The 27,500-nt window shown below is 40.4% G+C and overlaps 1 protein-coding gene across 5 annotated transcripts in view; it reads left to right on the top strand.

Annotated features, from left to right (window-relative positions):
• Nucleotides 1-27,500, top strand: part of LOC123515401 (probable G-protein coupled receptor AH9.1) — a 180,212-nt gene that overhangs the window by 131,181 nt on the left and 21,531 nt on the right. For all 5 annotated transcript variants that reach the window (XM_045273943.1, XM_045273939.1, XM_045273940.1 and 2 more), the window contains one exon: nucleotides 24,043-24,287. In XM_045273943.1, the coding sequence (XP_045129878.1) occupies nucleotides 24,046-24,287 (242 nt within the window). In that variant the 5' untranslated portion in view covers nucleotides 24,043-24,045. The remainder of the gene's footprint in view (nucleotides 1-24,042; nucleotides 24,288-27,500) is intronic.

Genomic DNA, 27,500 nt, shown 5'->3' with positions numbered 1-27,500 from the left:
AAAGACAAATGAAAGATGAGAAAGAGAGAGATGAAAAAAGAAGAAGTGGCAGCTGAAGAGGAAGAAGGGGATAATGAAGAAAAGACGAAAAGAAAGATTTAGAACAAAAAAGAAAAAAAAAGGAAGAAAGGAAATAACGAAATAGACATCCTTTTGTTTCTCAAGTGATGATGGTGGTGGTGGTAGTGGTGATGGTGATGGTGGAGATGGAGGCAGTGATGATGGTGGTGGTGGTTCCTTTCCGTCGCCTTGTTATCAGCCTCGTTGAGCAGGAAGGAAAAAAGAAAAAAAAATCACTAAAGTTTCCAAGTTTCCCGCCACCATATTCGTTGGCAGTATATTGTACTTCAAACACTGGAGAGGCAATCTTCTTACTTTTTTGCTCCAGTGAGCGGAAAAGAATAACTAAATAAAAACCTTAATATAAGAACATGAAGCTGTAAGAAGACATTGGACGTAAGCGTAGCAGTGCCCGAATAAAACAAACTTATTGCCGCGTATCATCTCCATCCATAAATTTGTATAATGTTTCAAAAGATCTCTGGTTTTCATGGAGAGAGTGTGGCTATTTATTTGTGGAAAGGTGTAGCATTTTCCAATCGTGATCAACGCAATGAAGAGTTCAATAACGAAATTGATGAACTACCTACGCAAATATTGTAACTCCCTGCTTGGTTCTGTAGTTTCTTCTTGTGATAAGATCTCTGTCAAGAGGGAGGTTTCAAAATGCTTATCCTTGAATTATGGATTTTATTTTTATATCTCTTTAGAGGATGTTAGCTCATTATGCCTTTTCATTTTGTTGTTGCCATAGGTCAGTGCATTTCATGAAAGAAATATAAACTTAATAAAAAGTTACCTAACGACTAAGTGAAACATCATCCAGCTCCTGAATGACTGGCTACCAATAACCAATAGTAGACATCGATAACTTGCAGACATTATATACAAGTATATTGAACTGGAAGAAAATCATATGATAAATAAGTTAAGGAGGAGAGCAGCTTATCAAGGCCTTTCATCACCTCATCGGCGTTCTAACCTCAATTGCCCACAGCGGTAATCAGCTCAGGCAAATGGAGAGTCTAGACACCCCACAGACCTCATCTCCATTACGGTGCCCTTCGAGTCTAGGTCACTCTTCCGCTCCTGCTGGATTACTAGACCGATACCAGGCGACCAGGTGACCAGACGACCAGACCATCAAACCTGTCACTGACTCAGTCTCCTTTACAGTGGTGAGGGTGAATGGTCAAGTGAGGAGGATGTCTTCGTCTGTAGGAAGTGTCTATGTCCCATTTGAGAAATAAAAATGTGTCAAACTTCTGAATCGCCTCCTTTACTTCTAAATGTCTCCATATTTTCATGGAATTCTTTCTAAAAAGCGGAGACTTTTTTTTTTTTTACAGCTGTGCATTAGAGACCTTTTAAGGTAAAGAACTGATCCCAATCATCAGATCAAAATTTTTTAATTGAGTTTTTTTTTTTAACATGTCCAGACCTAAAACAAAAAATGTGACTAAATTTTTTTCCTTTTAGGTTAGAGAGAGAGAGAGAGAGAGAGAGAGAGAGAGAGAGAGAGAGAGAGAGAGAGAGAGAGAGAGAAATCAGGAATAAGGGAACAAGAATAATGGCATTAAGTGCATGTATCAGGTGAGCAAGTGTGACTTCATTATATCTTAAAGAGAAAAATGATTTTTCGTCTCTGCTGTATTCCTAAGAACTCTGAATAATGTTTTGTTACGGCCCGCCCGTAACATGCATTACTACCATCACCTCCTCCGCTTGTTACCTCGTTCGCCACCTCTCCGCCTCCCTTCCACGTCACCGTCTCGTGAACCTTCCACGCCACCGTCTCGTGAACCTTCCACGTCACCGTTTCATGAAGCCCGGCTACTGTCCCGAAGTTGGATTCACGCGGCCCTTTCGACTCAACCGAAAGTGTTGAGCCAGCTCTTGGTTTTCTGGATTGGCAGTTGAGATCCAAGCCTCAACCAGTGAACACAACGCCTCTTGGTTCTGCCGTGGGATCAACCATCACCCAGCATTTCACCACTGCGACACCGCATAAGTATCACTTCCCTCGTCCGTGTTTTCCACATTGCCTCTATATAGGATTAGGATTATTGTTAGGTATTAAGTTGGGTTCTTTATTGTTGTATTTATTACTGTGTTATATGTATATGTGTATGTCATTTTCCTGTGTTTCATGTTATATATCTGTGTTTCATGTTTCTTGTTATATATGTGTCAATTTCATTATGGGTTATTAAAGTAGCTTTTAAAGTGACCCCTTTGCATTTCCTCACCAGTTGAACCTGCAGTGTTTTTTTTATTGTTATTGTTCACCGGCTCTCCGATGCCAATCTTACCAGTTTAACCGGTGAACGTAACAATTGGCGACCGTGACAGGACCATTATAACCCATGTTCAGTGTTCCATTTTTCCAGTGACTTTTTTCTGTGATTGCTTGTGTTTCTGTGGTGTTGTGACTCTGATGTGTTTTTTTCTGTGACTTACTCTGCGTGTGGTTTAAATTTACCTTTGTGCGTTCAAGTGGCTCCTTTTGGGTTAAACGTGCTTCGTGACTTTCATTGGTATCGCATAGCAGTGGTAGAGCAGGAAACCAGGTAGAAAGGCGTGTTCACCGATAGCACTTATCTCTATTTTTGCACATAGGCAGGTGTGTAATAAGTGTTATCCAAGTGTTGGGATCATCATATGTTCATGCGAACCCTCAATGCCCTCACTTCGCGGATCATTTTTCTCGCTAGTTAGAATCGGCCATTTTAACTAGTCTCTCAGACTAATCCGCCTCCTTATCAATAACAAGTCTCAGTACAATTCGCTCCTCACTCAAGTCTCGTAACTAGAGTAATCCGGATCCCTCTTAATGCCGTAACTCTCTAGTTTACCCCTCATTAGTGATTGTACTCATAAGTGTTTACTTAAGTATAATCTAGGTAATTTCCAAGGTTGCCTTTATTATCACTCTGCCAAGTTCCTCACTTAAGTAATTCGCTTATCATTTTTTTGTTGTGGTTTAACATCTATTTAATATGGCTTCCGCTCAGTTTAACGTTGAAGATTTTTGTGCCGACCCTTCTCTGGAACAACTTAAATATGCTAATATAAAGAAGGACCAATGGAAAGCCATCGCTAAACATTTTGATGTTCCCATCACGTCTCAGATGACTAAAGAGGTCATTAAGAATGTAGTTGTTGAACATCTAGTGCAAGAAGGTCAGTTGCTAGGAAATGCCATAGAAGAGTTAACTCCCATGTCAGCCTCTACGAGGACTATAATACACAGTCCCCAGGAAGAACAGGATAAGAGTAGGATAAGTCAATGGGAAATTGAGAAGCTTAAACTAGAATACCGGATGCATGAAAACAAATGCAACTACAGGAAAAAAAAAGCACAAGAAATGCAACTACAGGCAGAAAGAAATGAACTACAGGAAAACAAAGAAAAAGAAATGCAACTACAGGCAGAAAAGAAGAGAGAGAGAGAATTTCAGTTACAACTTAGAAGGCAGGAGAAAGAGTTAGAAATTCAGGAGTTAGCCCTACGAAATGACGCTAAGTTTAGAGGGAAGAAATAGATATAAAGAAACAGTTAGCAAGCTTTAATCCTGCTACAGCTGCTCCGCTAGTTCCCCCTTTTGATGAATCTGATGTTGACGGGTCATTTCGCGCTTTTGAGAGCATTGCTCATAGGAATAAATGGCCCAAGGATCAGTGGGTGTCTCTCCTTGTCCCTAAGCTAGTAGGAAAAGCTTATAGGGTATACAACGGCCTTAGTGATGAGGTAGAATATGAAGAGATCAAAGGTAACATTCTAGACGCCTACTCTATCACTTCTGATGGATACAGACAGCAGTTTCGAAAGTATGTGAAACCAGAGTCTCACACCTATGTTGAATTCGCTAGTGAGAAACTAAGACAATTTAAGAAATGGTTAGCCGCCCTTAACATTACCACCTTTTCGGAGTTGCTCAATCTAATGGTCCTGGAAGAATGGAAGAACAAGTTACCATTTAATATTCTGAGGCATGTGGAAGAACGGGGAGAGAGTGATCTTATGTCTGCCGCTAAAGTGGCTGATGCGTTTGCTTTGTTGATGGGATCCCTGGGTAGTAGAGGTCGTGGTTCACTGTCTAATGTTAGGTCCTCCTTTGGGGAAGGTTTTGGGGCGCGGGTGGTAAGCCAACCGGATTCTCGCCAAATGCATATAATTCCCCCTGGTGTACATACTGTAAGAAGCCAGGTCACACGATCCAGAAATGTAGACACCCAAATTGCAAGGGTTCTCAACGTCAATTTTCTTTTGTGGCCCCTAGACCTAACACATTTGAGAACAAGAAACCAGTGGCCCTAGCTAACCCTGTCAACTCTCCTCTAGAACTTTATGACTCGTACATGTATCAAGGTAAAGTGTCCCTGACTGATGGTAAAGACAAGGCAATAAATATCAAGGTTCTGCGTGATACAGGTGCTGCCCAATCCATCTTAAGGGAAGATGTCATCCCTAACATCAAACAGGCTTTCACTGGGGAGAAGGTGATCCTTACAGGTCTCGAATCACAGCTCTCCTATCCTTTGGCTAATATTAGCTTACAGTGCCCGTTCATTTCAGGAGAGGTTGAGGTAGCCATTAAACCTGGTGAACTGCCAGTACCGGGGTACATCTTGTACTGGGTAATGATCTTGCGGGTAACTTGGCTGTTCCAAACTTAATTGTTCTTGATTCTCCCTTAACAGAAAGTCCCACTAAGACCCTGGACGAAACATCCCTCACTTCTTCCCAGTGTGTGCAGTCACCAGGTCTCAGTCCAAGTCCCCTGCCCTTTCATCACCTCCTCCACCAATGATTGCCTCTACTGACAACTTGTATAATAACATCATTTCAAAGGAGAATTTGATTAATGCTCAGGAACAGGATCTCACTTTGGCTAAGATCAGACATGTGGCCAGTGAGACAAAGGATATGTCTAAATTGCCTTGTTTTTATTATCAGGAAGGAGTCCTGATGCGTGCCTACAGACCTCCTGAACTGAAACAACTAGACACCTGGTCAGAAACACATCAAGTTGTCATCCCTTGTCTGTAAGACCAGCCATTATAGAACTAGCTCATGATGGATTGTCAGGTCATCTAGGCATCCAAAAAACCTACAAGAAGGCTCTTCAACATTTTTTTGGCCAGGAATGAAAAAGGATGTGTCACACTATGTAAAAACATGTCACATATGTCAAGTTGTGGGTAAGCCTAACGAACGCCTTGTGCCAGCTCCTCTGACGCCTATTCCAGTTCAGACGGAGCCCTTCGAAAAGATCATACTAGACTGCGTAGGGCCCTTACCCAAAACCAAACGAGGGAATCAGTATTTGTTAACCCTCATGGATCCCACTACCAGGTACCCTGAAGCATTCCTCTTAAGAACATCACATCAAAGACCATTGTAAAACATCTAATACATTTTTTCACCTCGGTAGGAATTCCAAAACAAATTCAGTCTGACAAGGGTAGCAATTTCACTAGCCATTTTTTCCAACAGATAGTGAATGAGCTAAACATCGACCATGTTACCTCCTCGGCTTACCACCCCAATCCCAAGGCTGTCTGGAGCGGTTTCACCAAACATTAAAATCCATGATGAAGAAGTATTGCTTGGAGCATCAAGGAGACTGGGATGAAAGTATTTCTTTCCTTCTCTTCGCTTTAAGAGAATCTCCTCAAGATTCTTTAGGTTACTCCCTTTGAATTACTCTATGGTAGACAGATCAGGGGCCTCTCAAAATATTAAAGGATCAATGGTTTACTCAAAATACTCCTTCAAGCCCCAGTGTGTCTGACTACATCAGTAACCTTAAGAATAAAATCAGTGAAGTCAGATCTTTGCTAAATCAAACTTCCTCAAATCTCAAACTAAAATGCAACAGAATTCTCTTCCCAAATCTGTCATGAGAAGTTTCAAACCAGGAGACAAGGTTTTACTTTTTCTCCCACTCCAGGCAATGCTCTTCACAGTAAGTTCATGGGACCTTATGTTGTGGCTCAAAACTAAGTCCATTAAATTATGTGGTCCACACTCCTGACCGTCGTAAGGATTCCCAACTTGTTCATATTAATCTAATGAAACCTTACCACTCCAGAGAACCAGAGGACGACTTGTCTCGCGCTGTACCTGTATGTCTGATAGGAAGGAGTCTGGTCCTGTGCCCCCCGAGGAAGAGTCCGACATCGAATTCCTCTTCTCGTCACCTAAAGGACGCCCCTCAAACAGCCAAATCATGTCCAACCTGGATGAGGTGTTTGTTTCCTTAACACCTTCACAACAGTCTGATCTTAAAAGTTATTGCTAGACTTTTCTGAAATCACAGGTGACCTTCCAGGAGTTTGTAATACTATCCAACATGACATAAGATTAACATCTAACGACATCAAGCCTATAAGACAACCAGCCTATCGCATTTCACCCATTAAAAGAGACTTGATGAAAAAGAGGTAGACTATCTGCTCTGTCATCACCTTGCAGAACCTAGTATATCTCCTTGGGCTTCTCCTGCCTGTTAACATCTAAGCCAGATGGTAGTAGTCGATTTTGCACCGACTACCGGAAATTAAATAAAGTGACGGTGCCAGACTCCTACCCATTGCCCTTGATAGAGGACCTTATAGATAGTATAGGAGTAGCCAAATTTGTAACCACTATAGACTTGCTTAAAGGTTACTACCAGATTCCCTCTCGGACGAGGCCCAAATAATATCCGCCTTCATCACTCCCTTCGGACTATACCAATACACAGTGATGCCCTTTGCGTGTCTAATGCTCCCGCCACCTTCCAGAGGGCTATAAATTACATAACTCAGGACTTGAGGGCAACATCTACTTCACCGACCTGTTCCTGGGCGGCACCTTCCTCACCTACGGCACGGAGGTCATCAACTTCCCTGACATGGACCCCGAGAAGCGCATCGATCCCATGACACGCATCTTCCCCAGAGTCACCAAGTGCACCTTCAGGAAGTTCGGCCTTCGGGAACCATCGAGACCCACGACACCATGTGTGTGCTGGCGGTTAACATCATCAACGAGAAGATCTACATTTTCATCTGGTTCTGGCTGGTCTCTCTCACCACCATCACCGCTGTCTGGCTCGTGTATCGCCTCCTCGTCATCGTCTCCTCCGATGTGCGCTTCAAGCTTCTGCAGGTTCTTCCTTTGCGAGGTGCTGTGTCTGGTGGTGGGGTGGACAACATCATCGCCGACGCCTTATCAAGATCTCCTGTCTCACCTCCTTCATGAGCCCATTACGGAGGTCTTAGGGGAGGAAATGTTACGGCCCGCCCGTAACATGCATTACTACCATCACCTCCTCCGCTTGTTACCTCGTTCGCCACCTCTCCGCCTCCCTTCCACGTCACCGTCTCGTGAACCTTCCACGCCACCGTCTCGTGAACCTTCCACGTCACCGTTTCATGAAGCCCGGCTACTGTCCCGAAGTTGGATTCACGCGGCCCTTTCGACTCAACCGAAAGTGTTGAGCCAGCTCTTGGTTTTCTGGATTGGCAGTTGAGATCCAAGCCTCAACCAGTGAACACAACGCCTCTTGGTTCTGCCGTGGGATCAACCATCACCCAGCATTTCACCACTGCGACACCGCATAAGTATCACTTCCCTCGTCCGTGTTTTCCACATTGCCTCTATATAGGATTAGGATTATTGTTAGGTATTAAGTTGGGTTCTTTATTGTTGTATTTATTACTGTGTTATATGTATATGTGTATGTCATTTTCCTGTGTTTCATGTTATATATCTGTGTTTCATGTTTCTTGTTATATATGTGTCAATTTCATTATGGGTTATTAAAGTAGCTTTTAAAGTGACCCCTTTGCATTTCCTCACCAGTTGAACCTGCAGTGTTTTTTTTTGTTATTGTTCACCGGCTCTCCGATGCCAATCTTACCAGTTTAACCGGTGAACGTAACAGTGTAGCATACTACGTACAGGACGCCACCTCGAACCCTGAGAAACAAACTATTGACGTGTGACTTGACTTTTACTGATGTGTTCCTGTTAATGTGGCAGCAACAGGGAGTGCCGTGTGTAGGCCTAGAGGATTCATGTAGTTTGCCTAATGGTCTTATGTTCTTATGTAGAGTTTGTTAGTTGGATTTCTGATACTTGGGCTGGTCTTAACTAGTTTCCGAGAGGCAGACAGATAAAGACCGACACGCTACAACTACAACTACTACTACTGTTACTACTACTGTTACTACTACTGTTGCTACTACTGCTACTACTACTGCTACTGCTACTATTACTGCTACTACTAATACTACTGCTGCTACTACTACTACTACTACTACTACTACTACTACTACTACTACTACTGCTGCTGCTGCTGCTGCTGCTGCTGCTGCTGCTGCTACTGCACTTCCACCTGAATTAAAGCAAACATTCTATCTATCATCTGATCAAGTCAAGATCTATCAAATCTTGCATATGATAACTTGGTACACGTAGCTGCCTTACACCGATCACTCAGTCAGTCAGTCAGTCAGTCAACCAGTTAACACGATCAATCCTCATGGTCAACGACAACGAAGATATTCACTACATTCTGCCTTGTTGGGAATGTCTAATAACTTCATGGGATAAGAAGAATAAATAAATATCTTTAACTTCTTATATGATGCCTAATATACTGTGTGTGTGTGTGTGTGTGTGTGTGTGTGTAGAGCACTCTAACCTTATGATGAAGGCGGTCTTTTATATGCTAAACTTCTGCCTTGGTGGAATAATCGTGCAATATTCCTTAGTGAGCGGATGCTGCGGACAAGTTAATGAGCAAATTAGAAAGAAGAAATTAGATTTTTTACGTGGGGTTTCCAGCTGGGCGAGTGAGTGGAGGAGGCAAGAGGCTTCAGGTTAAGGTTAATGTTAAGCTTAATTTTCTCTCAGGTTTGGGGTAAAATTCAATGTCCATATATTCCCAGAGAGTCAGTGGCTGGGGCTGGCAGAGTGACTATTGCATTCCTTTCCTTTCCGTCCACCAATATCTGTGTCCATTCCTTTGTCTGTCTCATCGCCTTTGAAAAGTACAAAGACTCTCTCTCTCTCTCTCTCTCTCTCTCTCTCTCTCTCTCTCTCTCTCTCTCTCTCTCTCTCTCTCTCTCTCTCTCTCTCTCTCTCTCTCTCTCTCTCTCTCTCTCTCTCTCTCTCTCTCTCTCTCTCTCTCTCTCTAGCTCTCTCTCTCTCTCTCTCTCTAATTTAGCCCAAATCTTCACAGTATGTTCTTTTGTCTCCAAGGACTGGTAATCACAAGCGCACACGCCGCCAGAGGGTTTGTGTACCACCCATAGTCCCTCAACCAGCCTGGAGTGCACGGGGGATGCAGGATTTCTTGGAAGGCTGAATTAATGTAGCAAGGGATCCAGGGAACTTTCTCGCTTCGGTTGCTGGAAATATGAATAATGAAACAATTTGTGATGTGACCGCGTTCTCTCTCGACACTCTTAGTAATTGTTCTGTATCTTGTTCATATCTGTCTATTCTTTCTTATTTTATTGGCTGGGTTAGTGTGAGTGTTTTCTGTTCTGTTTTTTGGGTTTTTTCTTTTGTTTTTATTGCACTGTTCAACTTTCATTCTTTTCCCAGTCTAGTGTTTCTTTGTTCCTCTTTCCTTGCGTCAGTGCTTCCTCATTCCTTCAAGCCTTCCTTCCTTCTCTCTTTCCTTCCTTTCCCTTCTTGTCGCTTTTTCTTTTCTTCTTTTTCCATTGCTTTTCTTCCCTAATTCCCTTATCTTTCCTTCCCATCCCTTCCCTTCCCTTCCCTTCTATTTCTTTCCCTTCCTTTCCATCCTCTTCTTTCCCCTCCTCTCTATTCTCTTCTCTTCCCTTCACTTCCCTTCCCTTCTCTTCCCTTCCGTTTCCTTCTATCCTCTTCTCTCCCCTTCCCTCCTATTCCCTTCCCTTCCCTTGCCTTCCCTTCCCTTGCCTTTCCTTGCCTTTTCTTCCCTTCCCTTCCCTCCCTACCTTCCTCACATCCTCCCTCCTCTCCCTACCTCCCTCACTTCCTCCCTCCCCTCATCTTCCCTTCCTCCCTCTTGAAGCACCTCATCACTTTCCTTCTCTAAACCAAATATAGACTCTGGCAAGGGAGGAAAAAAAAAAAGGAAAACGAGGCGATGAAAAAAAGAAAAGCTGATTAACTCTATGAAAAATTGTTGAGGTTTTCTTTTCCTAACCCATGTAATCTAATGGAGAAGAGAGAAAGGGAAAATGCAAATATCCTTCAGAATGTACCATGTAGGAAGGAGGCGTGAAGGATCTTTTCTTTTTTTCCTTTCTAATAAGATTTTGTATAACCAGGGAATGTAACAGCTTGGGAAATGATGTGTAGATTTGTCCGCGTCTCTTTTTTTTTTTTTATCATTGTTGTTGTTATTGTCATTGTTGTTGTTGTTGTTTTCATAATCACTGCTAGAAAATGTAGTAGGACACGGAATGGTTTTGGTGGTGGTGGTGGTGGTGATGGTGGTGATGATTAGAATGATGACAGAGTAGCTGGTAATGATAGCAGTGGTGGTGAAGATAGTATGATGATGATTGTAGTATTAGTAATGACAGTGATGATATTAATGGTGATAGTGGTGATGTAGATGGTGGTGGCGGTGAAGGAATACCTGCTGTTGATGTGAAGGTAATTATATTGATGATGATAATGACGGCAATAGTGATAATGGGTATAATAGTGATATATGTGTTAATAGCAGCGAAAATGGTGATCTGGTAGTAATGTTCAGCCGTCACGTGTCAACAAAATCGTTCCTTACTTTTATTTTCTTTAATGGATTCTTTTCTTCCATCGCTGACCTTCGATTCATATTTACGAGAAAACCTGTCAGTCGCGGCTCAGGACACAAAGGGAGAAGGGTGAGGGGCAGGTAAGCCAGTCTGGCAGCGCAGCGAGAGTGAGAGCCCCTGAGTGTAAAGTCGGGAAAAGTGTGTTGAAGAAAATCTGAGAATGTGTTTTATTCGATGTGACCAAAAGTTAAAATGAAATAGAAGTGATAGGAAACAAAATAAAATGACATGTAAATTTGCTGCTTTATGACGCGTGTTTGAACGATAGAAAAGAATAGATAAAGTAGGGAATAGGTAATATATATAATGTGTTCCTCCTAGTCGGTACTCTTCATATATAAAAAGAACAAGTAAATAAATAAATGAAGGATATAACACATGAATGAGCACTTACCAACACACAGGGCAAGAGTAACCGAGTTTGCTCCAAGATTAAACTGACACGCTTTCCTCAAGATCCGCTGTTAGGTAAAAGAATTATAGTAGTTTTAGTCCAACTACCTGTGCCTCATCGACTTCAGAAACTTTCCGAACTAAGGGATATATCTGTATAGTACGTGTATACCATTTTCTTTCTTCCATTATATGTATTTTGTCTCGAAGTATACATGTTTGTTGGAACTTTCTCACCCATGATAACAAACTGACAATATTCCAGATGAGAGAGTATTACAAAGAACAGACAAAATTTCCAGACGAGAGTGTATTAGGAGAGAACAGGCAGAGTAAGTTTCTGTAATCACGGAAAATAGCCTCCGTTTCTATGACGTGTGATAAGAAAATGTGAGTCTAACAGCGAAAAAAAAAAGAAAAGATAAGAGTTGACGGTAGACTAAGAGATGGTTATGCAAGATTGAAAAAAAAAAAATAACAAGTAGAGTGTGATAAGAAAGTTTGAGTGTGGCAGATAAGGAAGAGTTGGTAGGCGAAGAGACATGAATATAGAAGGTGAAGAAAGATGAAAGGGGTGATAAAATATATTCAGTTAACTATGTGTTATTGCACTGTGTTTCCCTTCTGACCTCTTTTGTAACTCTATGGCCCTCCTTTCTAAATCCAGCACCTCTTTTTCTCAGCCCTGGAACTCTCCGTCTAACAGTTTCACCTGCTGCCTGTGACCTGAATTCTTTCGAGTGTGATAAGAAAGTTTAAGTGTGGCAAATGAGAAGCTAAGGAAGAGTTGGTAGGCGAAGAGACATGAATATGGAAGGTGAAGAAAGATGAAAGGGGTGATAAAAGTTTGAATGTGACTGAAAATAACGAAGAGGAGCTTATCAGTGGTTGAGAGTTCCTGGGAGACTTCACGATGCCTCTGACTCTTAAAGGTGCTGATAACTGACACCTGTAGAAAATCAAACCATTTAAATTAACGCTTATGAGTAAATCTGCATTTCTTCTTCCCTTTCCTTCTTCCTTCTTCCATCCATTCTCCTCTTCCTCCCATCTTTTCCTCCTCTCCTAATTCTGCTTTTCTTCCTCCTTTCATTCTCTTTTTCATCTATACCCTTCTTCCTCTATCTTTTCTTCCTTTCTTAAAACTGCTTTTTTACTGCTCTCTCTCTCTTCCATCCATACTTCTTTTCCTCCATCTTTTCCTCCTCTCCTATCTTCCCTTAAAACTAATCTTCTTCATCTCTTCCCTCCAATCTCTCATTTTCCTCCTCTCCTCTTTTCTCTTCAAACTCATCTTTTTCCTCTCTTCTCTTCCCTCCAAACTAATATCTTCCTCTATTCCCTTCAATCCCTCATTTTCCTCCTCTTTTCTCTCCCCTTGAACCTCTCATCTTCATTCTCTATTGTATCTAAACTCATCTTCTCTTTCCTTCAGTCTCTTACCTTCCTTCCCTCCCTTCTCTCTTTCTGCAACCTTCTCTCTAAGTACTTAAAGTTAACCTTAAGAAAGACAAACAGTAGGGGAAGGAAGGGGAAGAAAGGCAAAAACAGGGGCATTATGGAAGCTTTCAGGGACTTGAGGGCAGAAGTAATGAGATAAAGGCAAGGGAGGAAGGTGCAGAGTTACAAGCACGACTCCCTGAACGTCTCTCAGCTTCAACTCAGTGTCACGTGAGGATTGAAGTTGGAGGTGTGAGGGGAAGTGGTGGGAGGGGAAGGGAGAAGGAATTGTGTGGGGCCTGCTTTTTCATTATCGACATTTGCATTATTGTTGTTGTCACTGCTTTGTTTTTTGTTGTTTTTGTCGTAATTATTGTCACCTTTGCTGGTATTGTCAGGCCATTAATCATCTGCTCTCTATAGACCCTTCCTAATGTCAATAAAATGGTCTAATCGTGCACAAATATCTTGGTAAAAATGTGTCCCAGTATTGAAAGGGCTAAGAGCAAATGTGGAAGGTTTAAAATATAAAAACAGAAAGTGTGTGGAACGAAAAAGCTGTAATTAGTGAAAATTAGTGTACTGTGCGATGCTAACAATAAAAAGTAAGGTCTGCTGCTTAAAGCTTTCCTGGATTCCTGCAGCTTGTCTTGTTAAGTAAGAGTAATAAGACATATAATACGCTCGTGGAAGGAAGGAAAGTGGTATGGATGACTTCAGTGTAAATGTAGATACTGTGACACTGAAACGGTAATTCTATCATGTTAAGACTTCCTGATTACTCATAGTTTGCAAATTTAAGTAACCTTTTTGAAATTAGGAACTCAATGGAGCATCTTCTTTTTTTTTACATAATAGAATAAATAAGTAAGCTAATCAAAAACACACCTACGTAGACGAAATTTCTTAGTAATTTAACCTGTTCAGTATCATGACGCTTTTTCAAATTCATTCTGCTTAGTATTTGGTGATTTTATACAGCTTCAGAAACTGTGTGAGGATTCAAATAGTGAAGATTGTGACCATTAATCTTCTGACCTCCATAGATCTTAGCTAATGTAAATAAAATAGCCTAATAGTACACAAATTTCAAGGTAAAAATGTGTCCGAGTATTAAAGGGGTTAAAAATAATGAATGTCACACCATCTACGTCAATCGAGTTGCCTGTCCTTTCATTTGAATAGATCCATGGAAGCTTAAAAAGAAATGTGTTTGCTATATATTAAGATGAGGTGTGCGGTGATGGTTGTTCCTCTGCGTTACTTAGTGTTACAAATCCTATAATTGGGTTTGTCAGGCAATAGAAAACTGGAAATTGAATCATGGATCAGAGTCAGCTAATACGAAATGCAAACTGAGACTTCAATTCATAAAAAAAAAATAGTTAAACCAGATAAGCAGAAAAACAAGATAAAAATTATGTTATATAGGGAAAAAACATGAAAATCTAGTGGAAAAGGCGAAAGATTAAGGGAGTTGATGGAAAGGTGAAGGTTTAAGGGTGGAAGGAAGAGTCAATGGAGAAAAAAAAGGAAATACAAGGAAGAGGAGGAGTGTTTCGTGACAGGATAGGAAAAGTCAAAGGTAGAGGAGAAGTTTGTGGTAAAGAAGGAAAGTGGATAAGGAAACTATGGTGTGGAAAGAAGGAAAAGGAAAAAAGGGGTTACAGAGGAAAAAATAACCAGTGAAGGAACGTCAGAAAGGAAGAGGGAGAGAAATAAAGAAGGAAAAAAAAAAAAACAGAAAAATCTATTGTCAAGTTTGGTGATTTTTATTGTTGTACGTTGTCTTTCTCTCTCTCTCTCTCTCTCTCTCTCTCTCTCTCTCTCTCTCTCTCTCTCTCTCTCTCTCTCTCTCTCTCTCTCTCTCTCTCTCTCTCTCTCTCTCTCTTCCATCATTCCTGGAAAGAAGAACGATGGAGGAAAAAAGAAGTGAAAAATGCAGAAAAATATAAAAGGAAAGTGAAATAAAAGAAATTGAAAAGCAAAAACAAGAGCAGCGATGAAAATAAACTCAAGAAGAAGAAGAAGAAGAAGAGAAAGAAAATGTAAAATGAAAAGGGGACGAGAAAGAAGATAGAAGAGAAGAGAAAAGAAGAAAAGGATGCAAAGGAAGAGAAGAACCAGAGAAGAAAGAGGAGTATGTTTGTAAAGCGTCTTTTGATGATGATGATGATGATGATGTGTGTGTGTGTGTGTGTGTGTGTGTGTGTGTGTGTGTGTGTGTGTGTGTGTGTGTTATACTCTACTCCCTTTTTGATGAGCGAAACTCGTAATACAAAGACAATTTTTCTTCCCTTCCTCTCTTAATCTCTTTCCCTCTCACTCTAACTTTCCTCTTCATTCCCTTTCTTAATTCCCTTCGCTTCAAACCCCATTCCCTTTGTATCTACCTCCCCTTGTCTACGCTCCCTATAGATTCCTACCCTTCAACATCCCCTCTTTCCTTTCCCCTCTCAGTTTCTCTCCCTCCCCTCCAAACCTCCAAACTTGATTAACTTCACTTCAAAGCTGGCCCTTTCTCATACCTCGTTTTCTCCCTCCATCCAACCCCCGAACATAGAGAGAGAGAGAGAGAGAGAGAGAGAGAGAGAGAGAGAGAGAGAGAGAGAGAGAGAGAGAGAGAGAGAGAGAGAGAGAGAGAGAGAGAGAGAGAGAGAGAGAGAGAGAGAGAGAGAGAGAGAGAGATGGTAAGGTCTAATTGCATACATGACGGTGGAACAAGAAAAGAAAATAAGGAGAAAGAAAACAAGGATGAAAACAGAGAAATAGAGGAAGAAGATAAACCAGGAGAGAGAGAGAGAGAGAGAGAGAGAGAGAGAGAGAGAGAGAGAGAGAGAGAGAGAGAGAGAGAGAGTGCAAGGGAGGTTAACGCTTCTAAATACTTCATTCACACGCGCATTAACGTAAATGAAGCAGAGGCGAAGCAATCAACCCGCGTGTGGCAATCGTGAATATGAAGCTCTTTCTTTATTAGGTTTTCCTGAATGTGAGAAAGGAGCTGAAACTTAGTAGGTCACCATTACTTTGTTGTTCATATTGTTTTGGGAAATAGTACTTGATGATGATGATGATGATGATGATGATGAGGAGGAGGAGGAGGAGGAGGAGGAGGAGCAGGAGAAGACCAAATCGCTATTCCTCTTGCTCTTGATAATGTGGTTGCACCGTCAGGGGTGATAGTAGTAGTAGTAGTATAGTAGTAGTAGTAGTAGTAGTAACAGAATAGTACAAGTAAAGTAAGTAAATGTAAATAGTAATAGTAGAATAAGTAGTAGCAATAGTAGCAATAGCAGTAATAATAGTAGCATAGCAGCAGCAGCAGCAGCAGCAGCAGCAGCAGCAGCAGCAGCAAGCAACAAGCAGCAGCAGCAGCAGCAGCAGCAGCAGCAGCGCAGATGAGCAGTGGTAGCCAGTCTTCTCTATTTTAATCTCCACATGAGTTTCTAAAGCTCCATAAAATCACTAAATAGTAAGCAGAATTGATATGAAAACGCGTAATGGTATTGAAGGGATTAAGAATGTAAGGAAACGCTACAAAGAGCCACGCCAACATGTCTACTCTTATTTATTGCAGTGTGTTATCTCTTTGACCGCTTCTCCATTCATTCCCGCGCTTTTAACCCGATCCAAGCAAAAGGTAAAAAAAAAAAAAAAACACGACCCAGTAACGTATCCCGGAGTACCAATAACAGTCCCCAGTAGTGTACCTTCATAGCGTCCATTCACTGTCCACTTGCCTGACATCGCCTAATCTTGACCTCCACGTATCTCTTCATCGCTCTAGATCTGCGTGTACTATTTCAATTTTCTCCCTCAAGTTTTTTTTTTCTATCCTTTATTTTTCTCTCTCTACTTACCTTAAGAGTTATTTGCTTCAGAAAGGCTAACTAAGTAGTATATATTAATCAATACACTGTACATACCAAACAATGCAAGTACTAAGTAACAGATGCATCAAATTCTCTCTCTCTCTCTCTCTCTCTCTCTCTCTCTCTCTCTCTCTCTCTCTCTCTCTCTCTCTCTCTCTCTCTCTCTCTCTCTCTCTCTCTCTCTCTCTCTCTCTCTCTCTCTCTCTCTCTCTCTCTCTCTCTCTCTCTCTCCTAATGACTGTCTCTCTGCACATGTGATATTCTTGTATACAACTAAGGTTAGAACAGGTAATGAGGTTAGTAGGTGGAAAGTTTAAATAAAAAGAAACTTGAGAGACGGACAGAGAGACAGAGGAGAGGGTTGAACACAAGTAGAGATAAAGAGATGACCATACAGAGAAACAGAAACAAACAGGTAGAAATGTAGATGAACAAATAAACAAAACTCAGAGAGATAGAATAGGATGACAGGTAAACGGGAAGTGAGACGGATAAACTGAATGATGAACGGATGAACTGAATGATAGAGACAGATGAACAAGGAGACAGAAAGGAAAGAAAATGGATAAAAAAGAAATCGAGTTGAAAGGAGATAAACAGAAAGAGATAAATACACGGTCCAACACACAGAGAGACAAACAGGAAGAAAAGCAAGCAAAATAGAAAATACCCCTCACATTCATTCTGACAGATAAACAATTACTCGGACACTGAAGACCTGGACATAGACAAGGAAACGGACAGGGACTAGGACAGACTAGTCACAGAGGGGTCCATTTAGAGCGGCCATTATTCTGACGTCCAACGCTTCTAACAAAATTGGGTTCATTGCCCTCTAGAAGGCTAAAACGAGCGTCAGCATCTTCCAGCGGCAACTAAGCCTCATAGAACTCAACACACGAGAATCCTTAACCAGATGAGACGCTGGATTCAACCGTACGACGAAAGGGTGAGATGCTGGGAGGGATACGGGACAGATTTCTCACAGTATGTACTATTGGAAAATCCCTAATATTGTGTAAGGAATTGATGGAAATGGAAGAAAAACCGATAATTGGTGAAATATTTTGACAATGGAATATTTAAAGAAGATAGATAGATAGATAGATAGATAGATAGATAGATAGAGAGAGAGAGAGAGAGAGAGAGAGAGAGAGAGAGAGAGAGAGAGAGAGAGAGAGAGAGAGAGAGAGAGAGAGAGAGAGAGAGAGAGAGACACACACACACACACACACACACACACACACACACACACACACACACACACACACACACACACACACACACACACACACACACACACACACACACACACACACACACACACACACACACACACACACACACAATGATGCTGAGAAAAACCCTAGACTGAAAAAACAATCACCAGCAACAGCAACAACAAAACAATAGAACAACAGAAGTACACATGAAGAAACTCAGGAAAATAGTTAGAAATAGTGTCAGACGCTGAAGGGAGGATAGGACTGCTCGGAATGGACAGTGTACAAAGCACCAGGAGGGGGAGAGGTTGTTTTCCTGGAGGGCGACAGTGCGGTGACCTGTAATGGAGTAGAAAGAGACGCTGGAAGGAAGAAAAAGAAGAGGGCGCACACTGCTACTATGTTTGGTAGGATTAAGGCAGGATCTAAGAGAGAGAGAGAGAGAGAGAGAGAGAGAGAGAGAGAAGGTAATAATTCCACCTCCAGTTCACTTTTCTCGTGAATCGATGCCTTTTTTTTTCCTTTTCCTCTTTCTCGTTGCCTTTTTGCCATTCGTCTTCCGCCGTGCTTCCTCAGTTCACTTTTATTTCTTCGTATTCTGTTGTATATTTTTCCTAAAGTTGGAGTTATTCTTTTGGGTCTTCATAATTTCCCTCCTCTTCTTTTCGTGTGTGCGTCAGTATATATTTCTTCCTTTTCCTTTTATTCTCTTTCCCGAATCATAGTCTTCTTCGTCTACCTCTCTTCTCTTCCTGTTTCTTTGAGGTCTTCATCTCTTTGCTCCTCTTCTTTTTGTAATGTATATGCTTCAATATATCTTTCTTCTTTTACTGTTGTCTCCTCGTTCTTGAATTTGCATATACTTCATCTTCCTCTTCTTGCTTCTTCTTCTTCTCTCGTCTTTTAGGTTTTTATCTTTTTTTCGACCTCATTCTTTCAGTCATCCATCATTTTCGTCTTCTTTTTTTAGTCAACTGCTTTCGTGAACACTTGTGCTTTTTCTTATTCTTCATCCAGTCTTTCATAACTTTTCGCTTCGTCTGCCTTCCATCATTTCCACACACACACACACACACACACACACACACACACACACACACACACACACTCTCTCTCTCTCTCTCTCTCACTGGTAAATACACCCATGTTTTCTCCCTCACCATTCCGTCGCTCCATTTCAGTCCATTGTCTCCAAGAATCCCTCGTCGTCTCCAGGAATTATTTTGTGAAGGACGCTTGAGATATGTAAATGAGAAAGTCACCCCTAGAACGCCTCCAACTCTGAGCCTCAAGTCTGAATCCCTATGCGTTTTATTCTAAGAGATTTGTGTACCAACGCCTCCTTGTCAGATGAAAGAAAACGGAGAAACTGTCGAAAAAAAAAAATGGTGCTGGAAACTTCTTAATTCACTTGTTAATTATTTTTTTTTTTTGGATGGCAGTGAAGTGAAGTTTGAGAAGACACTTTAATTGGATGTTCTATTTTTTTCGTTGCTTGTTTTTTTTTTTCTTCTCGTCGCTGTTATCATTGTCGTTTTTTTTCTTTTTTTTCTCTTTTGCTCTTTATTTGTTGTTCTTCAACTTCATCACCACGTTCTCCTCTTCCTTCTCCTCCTCCTCCTCCTCCTCCTCCTCCTCCTCCTCCTCCTCCTCCTCCTCCTCCTCCTCCTCCTCCTCCTCCTCCTCCTCCTCCTCCTCCTCCTCCTCCTCCTCCTCCTCCTCCTCCTCCTCCTCCTCCTCCTCCTCCTCCTCCTCCTCCTCCTTGCTCTTCCAGCTAGCCCTGCTTTATAAATTGATACTACTACTGCTGCTACTACTACTACTACTACTACTACTACTACTACTACTACTACTACTACTACTACTACTACTACTACTACTACTACTGCCACCCAAACAAACATACAAACTCAATGCAACATAAACCCTCGTGTCGTATTTGTTTTTTTGTCACCGAGGTTAATAAATGCATCGTAATTTTTCCGCAGGTTCGGTTCGCTAGTCAGGTGTTTGCATGTTGACTGGTAAACAGGTAAAAGAGTCCTTTGAGGCGCAGCTGTCCGTGAGATGCGCCAGGTGGATCATTTGGTGCAGCCTGTTCCTTCCGCTCACTCGTATCTTAATGTTCATTGTATCGGTAGTATCATGTACACTGTTTTCAATTCAGCTTTTGATCCGGGATTAAGTTGGACTGAATTTTGGTTTTACATCAATGCAGCTTTGGATAAATTTGAACCTCGGTGTATTTATTTGTTTATTTGTCTACTCATTTATTAATTTATTGCTGATATGTATTGGTAAGAATCGACTATGCTTTACAGTTATAGATTTGGGTAAAAAGCATATTTGTAATCATAATATTTTGATAATGATTGGTGGAAATTTAGCTTCAGTGGTGATTTTGGGATACATACAGATAGGACAGTGTTTCAGTCAGATTTGGATAGAGCTGGATTAGACCATGTTTTCGCTATAAATCTAAATAACTTGGATAGAGATTTTTTTCATAGATCAAGATAAAGTGAACGCGATTAGTGTTTAGCTTCAAGTCTTAATATATTACGAGTCTAGCTTTAGTTCAGTAATTGGAAAAAGTTGGAGTTGGCTTTTTTTATTTGTAATTTGCATAAAAGTGAACGCAATGCTTAGATATACGTATTAACCCCTTCAGTACTGTGACACATTTTTGCCTTAAGATTTGTGTACGATTAGACCATTTCATTTACATTAGGAAGGATCTATGGAGGCTAAAAGATTAATGGCCAGAGTCTTCATTACGTCAATCCCCCACATGGGTTTCTGAAGCTGTATAAAATCACTAAATAATAAGCAGAACGGATATGGAAACGCGTCATGGTATTAAAGGGGTTAACAGGAATGGACGTTGCTTTAATTTTTACGTGTTTAGGGATAAAACATACACAAGTCTATGTTTTGCTCTATGTATGAAAAATGACAAGGGTTAAGGTCTTTATAGCATTCGTGTATAGGAAAATAAAACCCAGCGCTTTCATTTTCACGAGGAGAGAATTGACAGAAGGAATTGTATCACTGAAAATGTGGTGATTCATTTTTCTCTTTCAATTGAAATGTATATTGGAGCAAATTAATACCATCACTTTTTATTTTCGACACAAGCTCGTTCTCTCTTGCTCCTTTCTCCCCCAATATCCGGAAATGGTTTGTTGTTCCTTTTCCTCCTTTACTTCCGCTCCTCCTCCTCTTAATTTTTTGGTCCTGCTGTTGCTCTTCCGCTCCTTTTCTCTCTCATTCCTCTGCTGTTGCTGCATCTGGTCCTCCTCCTCCTCCCCCTCCTCTTTCTCGTCCTCCTCGTCCTCCTCCAGCAGGATATCCAACAAATACATTTAAGTAAAACGAATTAGAAATGTCAATAATTCGAAATTCTTTTAACTTGGAATCTTTGTGATGAAAATAAACGCTCCAATGATTTTAGCGAATCCTTGTGACGCTGAAGTGGCCGGCAAATTCTCAAAGTGTCTTGCGTTTTAGTAAAACTGATGTGAATTATAATTAAGTTTTTTACACGTAATATTTGAAATTAGTGTTTCGAATTTGTATATGACGGTGATGTATTTTTTTTTTCTTCGAGTTCGTTGCATTTATTCATTTGTTTATTTTTCCCAGATGTTGCGCTAAATTAATCAGCTGAGTAAGAGATAATTAGACTTCGGATAATTATGCACTTGTAATAAAGATGTATAAGATTTGCACTGGAACATGCTCTTATATATAAGGAAACAAATATTTAATGTAGTATTAATCAGTATGTTAACTTATCTTAAGCTTAATTAATCCTAATCCAGCACCATGTTTTCTATCTAAAACGTGTCGCTGATGAAAACATATTCATGAAGGTTTGCATTACGGAACACAATCTACTAACAAAATGATATACACGCATCTATCACACACAACTGTACAGCACGCTCACTGTCCAGCGCCAAGACCCAGCCATCCACTCTAGTCAGGCTTAATCACGTCATTATCTGTAGTTCTTTTAATTGTCATGGGATTTACGAATGAATTGAGACTTTTAAAAACGAAGGATGTTTGATAAAAAGGTGAAGGCGAGTGTACCATTACAGTAGTCTTTTGTTGAATCCTTGTCCTCTCCTGATTACTCGCCTACACAAAAGTTAAAGATATCACGTCAGATGCACCTGCTAACTCGTTACAAAGCCCATGACGCCGCTCACCTGTGACAGCCAAACTCACCACGCATGCGTACTCAGAATTGAATAACTCTGTGCCTCAGAAAAAGAAACATTAAGATTAATAATAATGACAATAATAACAACAATATTGATAATGGAAATAGTAGGGGCGGTGTTACCAGTAGTTAGTGATAATTATATTGATGAAGATAACGAAAACGAAATTTGTTTGACGATGGCGGTTTGGCAAACGCAGATTTGCGGAGCGACGATAGACGATAGCGACGCTGCCATAAGCGATAACTGCGTGCAATACGTGATTCGATGCTGCGGCATGCGATAGCGATGTGACAATACACAATAGCGATGCGGCAATATTGATGCGACGATAGCAATGCAACAAGAGCGATGCTACGATAGAGATGCGGCGATAAGCTATAGCGATGTGGTGGTAAGCGATAGCGATGTGGTGACAAGCGATGGCGATGAGATTTGAGGAGATGAGAGAGAGAGAGAGAGAGAGAGAGAGAGAGAGAGAGAGAGAGAGAGAGAGAGAGAGAGAGAGAGACGGCAGAAAGACAAACATACAAATCGTTTTCCTGCAGGTATGCATCAAAAGTCACTCACCAAACTTGATCACCATAAGTCCAATTCGCGTCATTCACTGTCTGGGTTTCAAACAAATCTCCCTCCATCCCACTGACTGATGATGATGATGATCTTGTCTTTTGCAGTAGTCATTCGTGATGAAAATGTTCAGAGACAATAAGAGAAAATATATGTATATTTTAATTTAGCCGTATATGTCAATATTGACACTATTTTATGAGAAGGATTACACGCTTAATGTGGCTTGCTAAATTGATCATCACTGTGGAAGTTTGGGAACCACTGCTTTGAGTACTATAACAGGTGTGGAATCTGTTAATTATATCCACGATCTTTCTATGAACTTTCTGTAAAACAAATATGAATATATACTGAAGATGAAAATGATAAAAATATTATTTGCATATTCACACAAGAACGCATAACCATTCTAACCTGCAAATACACATCCATCCTAAGCCAACAAGTAAATACATAGGAAAAAAGATGTAAAAGAAAATATCTAATTGAATTGATAATGTGCCACTGCTAATAGTGAACATTTACCTATAATTGAGTAACCTTGAACAATGTAGAGTGAAAGAATCAAAACAATAAGCTCTACCAAGAGATTCCAATCATTCACTCCTGTTGTCCCTGGTGTATTGAATTTATACTTTACGTGAATCTACAACACATCTTATTTAACTAGAAAATACAAGACAGTCAAAAGATTAGCTCCTCTCCAACAAATATTGTCTATTACATTGTTTGTTTACTTTTCTTGCTAGCAGAGTGTCTGGGAAGTGCGGGAAAGGCCTTACTTACTTAGCTTTCTATATTAAATTAGATTCTTAGAAAAGTTTGGTCACTTTCTCAGTTTCCTTGTTAGTATGTGGCTCGGTATCAGTGAAATATTACCTAATACTGTGTCTGATTCATCGCCACTTCTCCCTCTTCCAAACCCGATAAAGTCTAAGATTCTGGTGATGAGGCTCTTGTTTCCTGTGTGTCAGCAGCGCAAATAAATTTTTTTTTTATTTATTGTCTGTTTTTTCTTAATCATTATTCTTTCACTTGTGTTTTATATTTTCTTGATCTTCTTCAGTAGGGGTTTTGATAAGAAATATTTCTTTGGCAGTGTAGACTTGTATGCGCTTTTTGTTTCTATTTTCTTCTATACTCTTCACACTATATAATAAGAGGTTTAGATTAGCTTTGGTTGGATTTGGTTTGTTTTTGGTTTAGGTTAGGTTAGGTGAGATTAAGATATGTTACGTTAGGATATATTGGACTGAATTATATTATGTTTGGTTTGGTTTGTGTTAGTTACGTTAGGTTAGGTTGGTTTCCTCATCTTTTTTCGTAGGATAAACTTTCTTCATCTCTAAATCTTCCTCCAAATTCATTCTAAGGAGTTCGTCTTGCATCTGAACACTCACAATTCTTGACAATCTTTCTTCCTCTCTCCCGCAGGACATGACAAACGTGAGCCGAGACGAAGGTGAAGGTGGTGTACCAGGAAGCATGGAGGTGGTGGGCGTGGGCGCGGAAGGCGTGGTGGATGGCGTGGTGGAGAAAGATCTGAGTCCTGAGATTCAGTACATGGGCCACATCGCCTACAGTGTGGTGGCGCCAGTCATCATCAGCTTCGGCATTCTGACCAATGTTCTCAACCTGGTGGTGCTGAGTAGACCTTCCCTCCGCGGCCCGACCTTCAAGTGAGTGGTAGTGGTAGTGTTGTGTAGCCAAGATGTTCTCTCCTATAATGTTTAACCCTTCAGTACCATGACGCGTTTCCATATTAATTCTGCTTACTATTTGGTGATTTTATACAGCTTCAGAAACACATGTGGAGGATTGAAGTAGTGAAGACTGTGGCCATTAATCTTGTGACCTCCATATACCCTTCCTAATGTCAATAAAATGGTCTAATCATACACAAATCTCAAGGCAAAAAATCTGTCCAAGTAGTGAAGGAGTTAAGTGGATCGGATTTTAACTGTAGTATAATTGTGATTCTACTTGGATTGCAACGTCTAAGTAAATGGTAAGAAATCTGATAGTGATGTAATGAAGTTCCTGGTTGTGGTTTTCATTCGATATTTTGTCTCAATGTTTTGGGTTTCGACAGATTCCAAAATTTAAAGATGGGGGAGCTTAAAGTGTCCACCTGGCATAATAATCACGAGTAATAGTCACATTCTCCCCCCTGGACGTTTTCTCCCCTAACGTTTTGCCTCGTGAGAGATCGCAACGTTTAACTCTTTCATTATTATTTGTACATCTTTTCTTGGTTTATAAGTATTTTAAGACATCTTTTCCTGTTCTTTAGCCACTTCTAAATATTGTACTGGCTAGAAATGGCAAAACAATTTTTTTTAATTATGTTCTAATTATATCTTAAATAATTCATGTTACTTCTAGTGTTGTGAAGGAGTGTAGACTGGAGTGAGAGTTAAGTGAGTGATCCTGAGTGACAGTAATGACCTGGCATGGTGAGGTCGAGCTCATATTTCTATCCCCATTGGACTTTTCTCCCCTCACATTTTGTTCCCTGATAGATTATAACATTAATATAAAGAAAGAAAAAAATATTGGGACAGTTTCCAGCCGATAACACAAACATTGAAAAAGTTAAGGGAATAATCTATAAGTTTTGGCGGATAATGGATTAAAAGAACAGAGACAATGAGGGAAATTTAGAAAGCAAACAAACAAGAGACCTAAAAGAGAAGAAAATATTATAGTGGAACGTTTTCTACTTGATAATCCGAACCTTGAAGAAGTGAAGGAAATAATACATGGATTTTGGCAGATAATAAGAAAAAGATGATATAAACAAAGACGAAAATCTAAACAGTAAGGGAACAAGAGAGTTAAAAGAAAAGAGAACATTATATTGGACTATAATAAATCTTTTCTCTATAAACTAATCTATCCATTTTTAGCAGATAGGAAAAAGCGAATAAAAGAAAGACCAAAATATAGAGAGTAAAAGAACAGAAGAGCCTAAAAATCACAAGAGAAACTGGCGAGACAGAGGCAAGATATTTCCAGTGACACAAAAGACCCTCTCCTTCTTTCCTCCCCGACAGAACCAGAATGGGAATTTTTTTTTTATGTAAGATGAAAAAGCTATCCAAGGGCAACATAAAACGAACAACAACAACAAAAAAAGACCCGCTAAGTTGCGTGTCCCGTTGCAGGTTCGAGAGAGTTTGCAAAAAAAAAAAAAAAAAAAGGATAATTGTCCTGAGACCTCCCTTTTAAATGAAGTCAAGTCATAGAGAGAAGAATATGACATTTCATTTCGCTGATAGAAGGGATGCAAGAGTCAGGAGCGCGGGTTGGTTACTCTTCATAATGTTACTGTGACGATGACCCCTGTGTGTGTGTGTGTGTGTGTGTGTGTGTGTGTGTGTGTGTGTGTGTGTGTGTGTGTGTGTGTGTCTGTGTGTATTTACCTAGTTGTATTTACCTAGTTGTAGTTTTACAGGGCCTGGGCTTTATGCTCGTGTGGCCCCGTCTCCATATCTACACTTATCCAATTTTTCTTTAAAACTATGCATTCTCGTTGCTGTCACCACTTCTTCATTCAAACTGTTCCACGTCTCAACACATCTTTGTGGAAACTATATTTTTTAACATCTCTCAAACTTCTTCCTTTTCTCAACTTTTTACTATGTGATCTTGTGCTTCGAATGTCATATTCTTCTCTCAGGATCAGTTTCTCATTATCCACTTGGTCCATTCCGTTGATCAATTTATAAACTTGTATCAGATTCCCTCTCTCCCTTCTCTGTTCTAGGGTTGGTAGATCCATAGCCTTTAGTCTCTCCTCATATGTCATCCCTTCAAATTCTGGAACCATTCTTGTAGCTGTTCTTTTGTATGTAGTGTGTGTGTGTGTGTGTGTGTGTGTGTGTGTTGGTAACTCAGATGGTTAGTGATGATAATTCGTTGCTTTAGTGGTCCGTTTTGATTCTGATGACATGATCTAATGTTATTGTCCTGTTCTTCATGTTTTATTTTCTCTTTTTTTTTGTCTTTTTCTTCTTTTGTTCGTCTTGTTCTTGTTCTTTTTGTTCTCGGTCTTCTTGTTTTTGTTCTATTTCTTGTTTTTTTTCGTTCTTCTTGTTCTTGTTCTTGTTTTTTTTTTGTTCTTCTTGTTCTTGTTCTTGTTCTTTATAACTTTTTTTCTTTTTTACTTTAAAAAACTCAGACGTTTTCTTTATTTTTGTTTTCTGTTTTATTTCTCCTTCTTCTCCAACTCCTCCTTCTCCAACTCCTCCTCTTCTTTCTACTACTACTGCTCCTCCTCCTCCTCCTCCTCCTCCTCCTCCTTCTCCTCCTCCTCCTCCTCCTCTTCCTCCTCTTTTCCTCCCCCTTTTCCTCCTCCTCCTCTTTTCCTCCCCTTCCTCCTCCTCCTCCTCTTTTCCTCCCCCTCCTTTTCCTCCTCCTCCTCCTCCTCCTCCTCCTCCTCCTCATCCTCTTCCTACTCATATATTCACCCTCGTGTGGCTTATTAGATAATACAAAATTTGATAACACAGTGCCAGGCAACAATATATTTGGTATTTTGCTGCATTTTCTCATCCTTATATCTATCTTATCTTTTCAGCCTGGTCTTCATTTTTTTTCAATTGACTTTTGTTGTTTATTTTGGGTCTAACTTGTTTCTTTTCGCTCAATTTTTTTTCTTTTCGTGTTATTTTTCAGTAGTTCTTTTCTCATTTATTCTCTGTGTCTCTCTGTCTTTGCCTGTCTGTGTCTGTTTCTCTCTGTCTCTGTCTGTCTTTGTCTTTCTCTGTCTCTCTCTCTCTCTCTCTCTCTCTCTCTCTCTCTCTCTCTCTCTCTCTCTCTCTCTCTCTCTCTCTCTCTCTCTCTCTCTCTCTCTCTCTCTCTCTCTCTCTCTCTCTCTCTCTCTCTCT

Source organism: Portunus trituberculatus, chromosome 39 (assembly GCF_017591435.1).
Source record: "Portunus trituberculatus isolate SZX2019 chromosome 39, ASM1759143v1, whole genome shotgun sequence".
NCBI lineage: Eukaryota > Metazoa > Arthropoda > Malacostraca > Decapoda > Portunidae > Portunus > Portunus trituberculatus.
The sequence above is the reverse complement of the archived record's forward strand: the minus strand, read 5'-3'. Positions and strand labels throughout refer to the sequence as shown.